The following is an 11,864-nucleotide window of genomic DNA, read 5'->3' on the forward strand; positions in this document are numbered from 1 at the left end:
TTCCACAAATACAATGAAAGTAAACAACAGAGCAAGTCTGTAAAAGTGAACTAAAATGCAAAGCATGTCTGCATAGGCAGTGAGGTGAAATGGTTACTATGGAGCCAACAAACTCAGCTTCCAAATATCAGACTTGGCTTTCCTAAGTCATATATCCTTCACCCAATGCTAAATTATTTTCTCCACAAAGCTTAACATCACTTAAGTGAAACTTCAGCACACAGGATGTTACACGGAGCAATTACAAGGCACAACTTGAGTCTGACACAATTAAGAAATGTAATGATAGCTTTTGAACGTATGGTGTATTTTGAACTTCAGTTAAAGTCCATAGTAAAGTGTGGTTCAAACCGATTTTTATTTAACATCAGTTTAATAACTGGTTTTAAATTACTGAGATAAATCTCTGAGTAGTGATTTTATGTGCTTTCACCATACCTACTTATATGGGACAGGACTTTCAGCAGGTTCTGTGTTACCAGGCTCCAGGTGGTCTGCAGCACTTGCTTTCTTTGAGACCTCCTCGTGTCTTCCTTCTGATTATGAAATAAATAAGGAAAAATTGACAATATTTAACCAGGCTTTTCTTTATCACTAGAACCGTGTAAGCCATGTATCTTCAGCAAAGAGATTTCATTGGAGCATGTGCCTACAAAAAGTGAATTTTGGGGGCTTTAAATAATTTGATCTGGTAGACAAATGACAAGGGAGCTTTCCCTGACTATTTTGTAACTTTAAATACACTTGTAGAAAATATTAGCTATAGCTTTAGACTCTAGCTAACCAACACTAGGCCCTAAAAATAAGGTTACAGTTGCATTGGGAAAGTTCTAGAAAAATCTGTATGGGGAGGGGAGAACATTTCATAAACTTCACTTAGGAATTACTTGATAAAAGGTTGAGTAAAGCATAATAATTGTATGTTTGCCACTTGGAAAGCCTTTGGCAAAAGACTGAAAGTAATGTCTGAGTGACTTTATTGCTTTGCTATCACAAGCAAGCTTGTTTATACATGTCTCTGTTTTAAGATTTGATTCTTAAATTCCTCAATTACTTTTACTGGATTTTTTTTAAGCCTTCTCTACTGTTAACTGTCATTAGGAAAGTTATAAACCCTTCTTCAGCACTTGCTTGCAGTGACATTCCTACTCTGGCGCTTTGTGCTCAGTGTGCTGCCAGCAAATGAAGTTGCCTTAAGTGTGGATTGGTTTTGCAGAGTTCAGAATATGAAGAAGTGGACAGGAGATGCCAGCGCATTGACCGCAGCAGCACAAAACACAAAGGAAAGGGGTGACTCATGTATGTTTGGGAAGTGAAAAAGATTGCAATTACACTGAGAACTAATGAAACGAGAGAAGACGGTGAAACGTAGTCAAGGACAAACGATCTAAGAACGGGAGAACAAACACTGAGGCACTGCTCTACTCTGGCTGTTTGCCTAGCACATAGTCAGAACTTCAGATAATTGCACATTTTTGTGGATGTCGGTCAGCACTTCAGTTATTTAAAGAGTTCCTGTAAGTTTCGGTTCATTTCCAAACTAAGAGCAGCAAGTGGAAAAAGCATATTTGCATATATATTGTTTTTATAAGACTTCTGACGGTACTGACAAAGTCCCATTTCTTGTAAGAATGGCTTTTAAAATGGGTTGATTTTACAGCTAAAATAACATGCCTTTACAATGTTTCATGTGCTATTTCTTCAAGTAGAGTAGAACTTTAGGAAAATCGAAAGAGGTTGAGGCCTCAGGAGGTAGTCTTGTCCAGCCTCCTGTTCCAAAGCAGGTAAACTTCAAAGTTAGGGCAGCTTTCTCAGGGCAGGGCCTCACCCAGCTGAATTTTGAAAATATCCCAGAATGGAGATTCTACAGCTTTCTCTATCTGCACTCTGTTCTGCACTTCTTAAAAAGAGTCTGGTTGTGTATTCTTCCCTCTTTCAATAGTAAAAGACTGATTAGATTCTTCCTTGGCTTTCTCTTTTTCCAGGCAGAGCGAACCCATATTTCTGCCTGTCTTCTCACTTGTCATGTTCAGCCCCCAAAACATCTTCGTGGTTCTTTACCGTCCACGTTCCAGTTTCTCAGTATCTTGTAACTGGGCACAATATTCCCAGTGTGACCTCGAGTACTTAATAAAAGGGAATAATCACTTCACTCGACCTACTGGTTATGCTTTTAACCTACCGTCATTAATATTCATTCATGCAAATGTGTGTTGATAATATAGTATTATGTCTAATAAACCATTCACGTTGTTTTTTCTATATGTACACAGATTACTGCTGTGGTATGGCTCTTATCTAGTAATGTAGATAAAAGGTGCACCACAGTACTTGGAAATGCTTTAGTCTGTCAAAAAGAAGCTGAATTTATTAGGAACTGAAAAGGTTTAGGACCACACAAAACACTGCTTTCTAGAACTGGAATTACATCTGAAGCTTATAGTGTAATTTAAACTATCACTTTATGTCAACAAGATTTTTGTGATGCTATATGTGGTATAAAAATGTTTTTTTATTTACTTTATTTTGTTTATATGAAGGCTTTGGGAGAGCAGAATTGTGCTATCCTAGCATGGATCCATTACATGTTTGCTCTTCCATTATATATAATGTTGTGAAAATATATTTAATTAAAATAGATAATGGACACGAGGGATACAACAATTTTCGTACACTTTGAAGGTTGCATTCTGTCACAGTGCATTTTGCATGTCTTGCTAATGTCAACATTTGTTAATCACCATACTTTCAAACATCGTAAAACACACATAAAACTATTTACAAAATAATGCGAAAACTCAGGCACATAGAAGTTGCCATTACATGAAGTATTGAGTGCAGCTTGTCACTAGGATACATAGTTTCCCATATCTTTTCAGTGATATCATACTTTTTCCCCATAGCACATCACAACTACCTAGTTTGTTGTTTTTTTTACAAAGTATTTTACTAATGTTTGGTTTGTACGTTCCCCTGCCATGGCTGTCCTGTCTATGTCCTTCATCAGTACGTTTAAATGCCTCGGTGAAACTTCTTTCTTCTGCATTACCATGTTTGGTTTGTCATTCCTCCCTGCTGCAGAAGCGTGTTGCGTAGATCCTAGTTCTTTCCTCCTACTAAGTGGAACACTTAAATCTGAGCTTGAAAAATAGGTGGATTAAAGATGAGAGATTGTACCAAGAAAGTATAGCATTTGAAATGGAATGGACCCATAAACTGAATGACGTCCTTCTGGAAATAGAGACAAGAATCAGATTTTGGCCAACTGGCATCTCTCTACCTATAGATAAAATAAACAAGGCCAATTTATTTTATCATTTATCTCCAGCTGTTTAACTGTATGAAACTTTTCAAAGTGGCAAGAAAGCTCATAGAAAGTAATAATGGAAGAGGAAGCTATTGTGTTATTCAAGGGACGTTGCATACTACTAGCAGCCATTCAGTCTCCTGGTTATACTGCACTTTGGTTAATATATCTTTAAAAAGCTTAACACTTAAAATAGAAACATTTTAATTGGTAAGTTATAAATAATTTATATCACTTTGTATAAAATTACATAAATATTAAATAGAATTGAAAAAAAATAAAGACATCAAATAAATGCAGTGGGTCTCCAAATTAAATTGATAGTCTGAACGCAGGGGAATTCCTAAGCAAAGATCGGTGAAGATCCCTGTGATCTCAGTGTATCTTCTGTACGAAACTGCAGACTGAATCACTTGGAATTGTATTCCAGTGTCCCAAGGACGAACACAAAGAAAGATATGTCATGATTTCTTTAAATTGTTACTTTCTTTAAAATTCAATCTTTCATATTGATAGTCAGTGTCTTTCAATATTGATAGTCAATTTATTTCTCAGGGAAGAGTTTTTGTGCAATTTTATGAAGATTAAGAAAGCAAACAATTATTCAGAATCAGAAAGGTCACTTTTTTAAACTTAGACCTGGATTTTTTGTTTGTTTACAGTTTTCCTTATAATTCACATACATGTGAGATCATGGAAACCAATTTTACAACTTGTGCAATATTTTTTACATCGAGATTTAATTCTTTGACATAATTTGTTCTAAGCTTTCTGGAGCTTTCTGAGATAAATTATTGCGGTATTTTCTTCATTGAGTCCTCAGAAGTCCAGTTTATAGTAACATTATTTACTGCTTCAGTAGTCAATCATTGTAAGCAGAAGAGCAACAGGATGAACACCTTTGTTTAACAGAGTAAGCTGATTTGAAACACGATATTGATTGGGTCATTATCAATTGTAATCTGTTTGCAGGTGAAGAAAAGAAATCAGTTCCCTTCCGTTTGAGTCCTACTCAAAACTTGCCAAAAATTACATATATCTATATAAATGCTACAAATTATATTAAAGGTGTCCAAAAATTACTAGGAGTGGATATTTACTGTCAGTCCAATAAACCTAAATTGGAGAATGTTGAAGTATGGAAGTAGTTGCATGAAGCTGGTAGTGTCATCATAGTGCACATTTGATATGTGTAGTATACATTCCTTTGGTCTTTTATTTGTCAAATTGACAAAAATGCAGTAATTTTCTAGTATTAACTACATCGTGTATTTTGATAACACTAATCTTTCCCATGGTGGAAAAAATCATGTTTAATTAAATTATATTGACAAGCTCAGTGGAAATTATCTGGTAAGCATTTCTTCATCTAGGATATAAAGAAAATAGGCACCACAAAGATAAGTATTAAGATTTCAGATTAAGATTCATGGGGAAATTTATCAAGGACAAAAACATCCTTGTATTTAGTTTTCTTTGTGGAATCTAATTTAAACGTAACGATAATAGGCACTGAAAAGACTATTCATTTTAGCAGTGTTTTGAGCAAAGTGGACAGTAGTCCAGAAGGAGTTCAAAGATCTTTTTGTAGCTTGAAATGGAAGCTTAATTAAAAAAAAAAAAATCAAAGCTCAGTAATCCTGTTTTTACTTATCTAGCACAGCTGTAGTTAAAAGGAGTTTCAGTAAAGCGTGCACTGATTCCAAAACAGTTTTTATTCCAAACTCTTATTGAGCTGAGTTGATTCATTTTTTTTTTCCTATTCTTGTAATATGGTTGTCAGGTATAGGATGTAGGGAGTTGAAGGAGCTTTTGCATAATGCTTATAGTAGTCCATATTCTTTCTCTTCTATATTTTGAGTTTTTTTGTATTGATTTTTGAATAGCTAAAAAAAATCTTGGTCTCTGCTATAATTTACTACAGAAATCTTGAAACCCAAATCCTCTGCATGTTCATGAGTAGTCAGCATGGCTGTACAAAGGGCATCTCATGATTGACCAACCTGATAGCCTTCTACAATGAGGTGACTAGCTTGGTGGACAAGAGGAGAGCAGTGGATATTGTTTACCTTAACAATAAAAAAAAGCCTTTGACATCATTTCCCATAACACTGTAGACAGTGAGGTGGATTGCAGATGAGCTGAATGGCCAGGCCAAGAGGTTTGTGTCACAAAGGCCAGTTGAAAGCAAGTCACTAGAGATGTATCCCAGAGATCAGTACTAGTGCCAGTATGGTTTAACATTTTCATTAATGACCTCGATGATGGGACATAGTGCACCTGCAGGAAGCTTGCGGATCATACATTATTACCTGGGTGGAGTCACTGGTATACCAGCTGGTTGTGTCTCTGCTCAGAGGGATCTCAGCAGGCTGGAGACTTCTCATGAAGTTCAAAAAGGAGAAACGCAATCCTGCGTATGGGGAGGAATAGCCCCAGGCACCAACCCATGCTGGCACTGACTGGTTGTAAAGCAGCTGTGCAGAGGGACCTTGGGGTCCTAGTGGACAAGCTGAACGTGAGCCAGCAATGCACTCTTGTGGCAAAAGAGGCCAACAGCATCCTGGGCTGCATTAAGAACAGTGGTGCCGGCAGGTCAGGGGAGATGATCTTCACTTGCCATCCTGATGAGGCTGCATCTGGCGTACTGTGTCCAGTTCCCCAGTATAAGAGAGACATGTGCATACAGGAGCAAGTTCAGTGCGGGGCCACAAAGGGACTGGAGCATCTCGCACGTGAGGAGAGACAGAGAGAACTGGGAATGTTCAACCTAGAGAAGAGAAGGCTTACGTAGGGTATCTTACCCATGTGTACAAATAAAAGGGAGCCTTATTCTTCCCAGTAGTACCCTCTGAAAGGACAAGAGGCAATGGCATAAATTAAAATACATTAAATTCCATCTGAACAGAAGAAGACTGTGAGGGTGGTCAAATACTGGAACAGGTTGTCTGGAGAAGTTTGGAGTCTCCATTTATGGAGATTTAATACCCAACTGGACGTGGCCCTCAGCAACATGCTGCAGCTGACCCTGCTTGAGGAGCGGGGTTGGACTAGATGATCTCAATAGGTGCCTTCTAACCTAAACCATTCTGTTGTTTTTCCAAGTCTTAAATCCAGGCTATAGCATCCTATGTAATTACTGTGCTTATAGAGCATCCTTAGCTCTTGTCATTTTTTATTTTAGGATCTGCAGGTTTGGATTTTGTTACAGAATATAACCTTGTAATAGTAGTAATAAATATTTTCAGATGCAGACTTCTGGGTTAAAAAAATTCTCAGTAGCTTATCTGTTTTAGCTTAAAGATCTTCAGAAGATGAACTCATGACTTCATTCAGATTTTCCAGTGAATAGTACTGTTTCAACATATCTCTTCCGTACAACACTCACACCAGTAGAACTGACCAGAGACCTAAGAGGTACTCTGAGAGAGTCCAGAAGCCCAGGAAACCTGCTGCATAGCACAAACGGAACAATTGCACGGAAGGTGGAAATCAATGCCTATTTCACTGAAATAGTTTTGTATATTAATGCTATTGCTAGTTTAGTTTATCATTGTAATTTCTTTTATGACCATGTATTATATATAATGCTAAACCTTTATTTTTAATTTACAGGATGGAGGTTTGCTTCTAAATAATCCTTCTGCACTGGCAGTTCACGAGTGCAAGTGCCTTTGGCCAAATGTTCCGTTGCAGTGTCTGATATCGCTGGGTACTGGTCGATACGAAAGTGAAGGAAAGACGAATGTCACATACACTAGTCTGAAAGCCAAACTCACAAACGTTATCAGCAGCGCAACTGATACAGAAGGTTAGTGTCTTAAGGTGCATTTGTACTGTACTGTACTTTTTTTTTTTTTAAGATTCTTAGAATTATCATTCTTGATTATCATAACTGAGGTTGTCCTAGAATACACGATAAACATTTTCCAGAGGAAAAAAACATGTATAGGGTTGTTTGCAAAATTCTAATGAGAAAGGTGTTTTTTTGTGTTTTGTGTGTGGTTTATTTATTTATTTATTTTGATAAGGCAATTGTGGAAAGATGTTTACTTAGCAAAGCAGCACATACTTACAATCATTGTGTCACTCCAAAGCACTTGGTGTTCAGATTGTAGGACTGTGTCTCTCTCCTGTAAATGTAACAGTTTCGTACATTTGTTTTAAATACAGAAGTTCACACCATGCTGGATGCACTGTTACCACCAGATACTTACTTCAGATTTAACCCTCTTATGAACGAAGACATACCTCTGGATGAAAGTCGGAAAGAGAAACTCAATCAGCTGCAGACAGATGGAATTCGTTATTTAGAACGAAATGAAGAAAAACTGAAAAAAGCTGCAAAAATATTAACACAAGAAAAATCGACTTTACAGAAGTTTCATGATTGGATAAGATTAAAGGCTGACATGTATGAAGGCCTTCCCTTTCTTTCCAAATTGTGAATATGTAATGCATGGAAGATTGTAAATGTAAATCCTATTCCAGAAAACTCAACTAGTACTGTAAAGGAAGAATGTTTATTGTGGGTAAATAACATCTCTGGAAAGCTGTCCGTAGAGTTCTGGTGAAAGCAGTTCAGGATGGCTGTTTTGTGCACACTTACTTGATATAAAGTTTTATGGTGTTAATTATTTTTTGAACTCTAGGGATCTTACTGTTGTTCTACTTAATTTTGTTAAAGTTGGTAAAAACTGAAAATTATGAAAACAATTGTGCTATACATTTTTCAATGTATGTACCATAATTATGGTGGCAGTGAGCCTTTATTCATCAACTACCAGCCTTGTTCAAAATTAACAAAAAATAAAATCTTCATTCGCTTTAGAGTAGGCAATATACCTGTTGAGGCTCTTACGTAGCCAGTTAATATAAAGAAATGTAACATCTTACAAACACTTTTCCTGTGTTAATTGCACTTTTACGTTTGAAAGATAACATCGAAGTTCTTTTTTATTATTTCCAATGTTTTTGTACATAATCATATTCAGTAAGATGTTTGGATGACTATAAATGGCATATTAAATTATCAAAATTAACTGATAGTCTGGGGACTTGCTGCTTATTGTTTTTATTCAATGACTTCACATTGGTTCATTCATTATTTTGAAAATAATCCCAAACCCCCAAATTTCATTTGAGCTGCTATTCCTGTCAGAGGATACAAGAAATAACTAGTGAACTGTTTGAAAATTTTATGTGAGTGAGAAGCTTATTATAGAAGCTTCAATTTTGGATGCCAAACTTCACATGTTTCTAGGCAAGAGAAATTTAGCAGTTGATACCTGAAATAATAAATTATGCATTTTATCTTTTAGCTTTCATATGTGAATTCTCTAGAAATTGTTCGAGTTGCAAAGTTTTATTTACAGCGTACTACAATCTTACTGCTCATTTCTTTGCAACTTCCTGCTTGCATCGAGCATGGTGGTGTGGTAAGCAATGGCAATACTGGACATCAGTAAAGCGACATTTTCAACAACAGGAAGGTACAAGTGCGTTCTTAGAAACAATAACATGACTTCTGAGAATGAGGAAAAGGCTGAGATTCTTAATGCCTTCTTTACATCTGTCTTTACTAGTCAGACCACTTATCCTCGGGGTATTCCTGGAACTCTGGGATGGGGAGCAGAATAACCCCCCCATGATTCAGGTGGAAACAGAGACCTGCTACTCGACCTGGACTGTCACAAGTCCATGGGACCAAATGGAGTTCACCCGAGGGTGCAGAGGGAGTTGGCAGATGTGATTGCTGGGCTGCTTTCCATCATCTATCAGCAGTCATGGTCAAATGGCGATATCCCAGGTGACTGGAGACATGCTAATGTAACGCCTATCTATAAGAAGGGTCGTTAAGGAGGACCTGGGGAACTACAGGCCTGTCAACCTGACCTCGGTGCCAGGAAAGGGGATGGAACAGGTCATCTTGAGTGCAATCACACAGCATATGTGGGGGATCCACTGGGGGATCAGGCCTAGCCAGCATGGGTTCATGAAAGGCAAGTCCTGCCTGAACAACCTCATCTACTTCCATGACCGGGTGACCCGCCTGGTGGATGAGGGACAGGCTGTTGATGATTTCAGCCTAGATTTCTGCAAAGCCTTTGACAGTCTCCCATGGTATTCTGGAGAAGTTGGCAGCCCATGGCTTGGACAGGTACACGCTTTGCTGGGTTCAAAACTGGCTGGACGGTCGGATCCAGAGTGGTGGTGGACAGAGTGAAATCCAGCTGGCGACCGATCACCAATGGTGTTCCCCAGGGGTCGGTGTTGGGGCCCATTCTCTTTACTATCTTTATTGATTATTTGGATGGCAGAATTGAGTAACTCACCCTCAGTAAGCTTGCAGATGACACCAAGTTGGGGGGAGGTGTCAATATGCTGGAGGGTGGCAAGGCCCTGCAGAGGGACCTGGACAGGATGGGTCGATGGGCAGAGGCCAGTGGGATGAGGTTCAACATGGCTAAGTGCTGGGCCCTGCACTTTGGTCACACCAACCCCATGCAGCACAACAGGCTTGTGGCAGAGTGGCTGGAAAGCTGTGCAGAGGAAAAGGATCTGGGGGTGTTGGTTGACACTCGCCTGAACATGAGCCAGCAGTGTGCCCAGGTGGTCAGGAAGGCCAACAGCATCCTGGCTTGTGTCAGGAATAGGGTAGCCAGCAGGAACAGGGAAGTGATCATCCCTTTCTACTCTGCTCTGGTGAGGCTTCACCTTGAGTACTGTGTTCAGCTTTGGGCCCCTCACTACAAGAAGGACATCGAGGCCCTGGAGCATGTCCAGAGAAGGGCTACGAAGCTGGTGAGGGGCCTGGAGCGCAAGTCCTGTGAGGAGCGGCTGAGGGCACTGGGGTTGTTTAGTCTGGAGAAGAGGAGGCTCTGGGGAGGCCTTAGTGCTCTCTGCAACTGCCTGAAAGGGAGGTGTGGGGAGCTGGGAGTTGGCCTCTACTCACAGATAACTAGTGATAAGACCAGGGGGAATAGCCTCAAGTTGCACCAGGGGAGGTTTAGGTTGGAAATGAGGAGACATTTCTTCTCAGAAAGAGCAGTCAGACATTGGGACTGTGCCCAGGGAGGTGGTGGAGTCACCGTCCCTGGGGGTGTTCAAGGAAAGGCTGGATGTGATGCTTAGGGACGTGGCTTATTGGGTAATATTGGTGGTTGAGGGATGGTTGGACCAGATGATCTTGGAGGTCTTTTTCAATCTTAATAATTCTATGATTTAATATGACTGCAGTGAAATTTGAATTAGCTGCTGTCACACGCTGGGACATTTACCCATCAGTAAGACTGCTTGACTAGTTTCTCAGTTTTTGCCTATTAGTATACAGCTACATTAAACTATTTACTACATAAAATGTCCAGTTTCCTCAAAAAGCAGTGCATTTGTCCATTTGGTTTTCAGGAGTAATCAAGTGCCATTGCATTATTTAGGAAAAATAACACTTTGATAGTCACCTTCTGTACTTGTCTTCTTAAATCATCAAAAATGTGATTTAGGCTACCTTTAAGGAAGGGACTTGGAAGAAGACAACTGAGATCTGAGATCCTTTGGTATCTCAGGAGCTGTTGCATAGTAGCATAGTATTCTGTGACTTTGCAGGAAAACATTTGATTTGGACTACTCCTTTTTTTTTTTTTTTTTTTTTTAATGTGAGAAGTACTCTTACCTGTGCTTTTCTGATTTTTTTTTTGTACTCATACCCATTATTTTCTAGTGTTCCCTCAATTTTATGACTTAGTTTGGTCAACAAATGTAGTAAGTGCCATTAGCAAAAAGGTGCTGTAGCCTTCAATTTCTTTTTAAAAGTTCACAATGCAAACAAACAGGCGCATAAGGGTTAAATAAGCCTTTGTCATTCAGTCTGTGAGGAAGGGAGAAGGGAAAAAAAAAAGTTACAAAGCTTAAGTTTTATGATCTTGGTACAACTGTACTTTATACAGCTTCCTTTCTTCAATCCAATTACTAAGAACTGAGTAAAAGAAAATGAGATCAACCTTTTCCAGTTGGTAAGGGATCACTTAAGCATAAAAAAGTCGATCAAGGCACTTTGCATAGCATTGAGATGTGTTGCCAGTATCCTAAATCATAATAGACAACGCAGGATCTTGTCCAGTAACAACATACATAATACACTTCTTCCTCCCCTGGCAAAGAGGAAAGTCACAGCATCATCCATAGGGATATTAACAACACTATTATGAATTCATAAGTTTCCAGTCATAGCTTTTTGGGATAAGCACTTATTTAAAAACACCTCTAGTGAACAGAGTGATAAAATTTCATTTAATTTTTACAGGAATAAAATCTGCAAGTTACTAGTGTTGAGAGTGGGTAAGTGTATATGCTAATCTAGTCTCTTAATATGAAATGACTTTGCAGGTGGAATATAACTTCTGTTTGCCGTAATGCAGGAGTTTTTCTTCATTCGAAAGTTCTCTGAGTGCTCTTTGCATGGAAAACTTTAACATTACTAGAAGTTGATTAAAGAACTTAAACTTGGAAGACTGACTTCCAGTCTTTCCAATACGTACAGAATATCTCAAATTAGCTT

The 11,864-nt window shown here is 38.6% G+C and overlaps 1 protein-coding gene across 8 annotated transcripts in view; it reads left to right on the forward strand.

The window, feature by feature from the left end:
- The window catches only part of PNPLA8 (patatin like phospholipase domain containing 8), a 37,021-nt gene extending 28,672 nt beyond the window's left edge, over positions 1-8,349 (forward strand). For 6 of the 8 annotated variants that reach the window (XM_040550833.1, XM_040550851.1, XM_040550824.1 and 3 more), the window contains exons 10-11: positions 6,923-7,118; positions 7,481-8,349. In XM_040550833.1, coding sequence (XP_040406767.1) covers positions 6,923-7,118; positions 7,481-7,755 — 471 coding nt within the window. In that variant the 3' untranslated portion in view covers positions 7,756-8,349. Of the gene's footprint in view, positions 1-1,216; positions 2,787-6,922; positions 7,119-7,480 lie in introns of those variants that run through there. The other 2 variants (XM_040550888.1, XM_040550871.1) reach the window with 1 other exon arrangement.
- The last annotated feature ends 3,515 nt before the right edge of the window (positions 8,350-11,864 follow it).

Source organism: Cygnus olor, chromosome 1 (assembly GCF_009769625.2).
Source record: "Cygnus olor isolate bCygOlo1 chromosome 1, bCygOlo1.pri.v2, whole genome shotgun sequence".
NCBI classification, from domain to species: Eukaryota; Metazoa; Chordata; class Aves; order Anseriformes; family Anatidae; genus Cygnus; species Cygnus olor.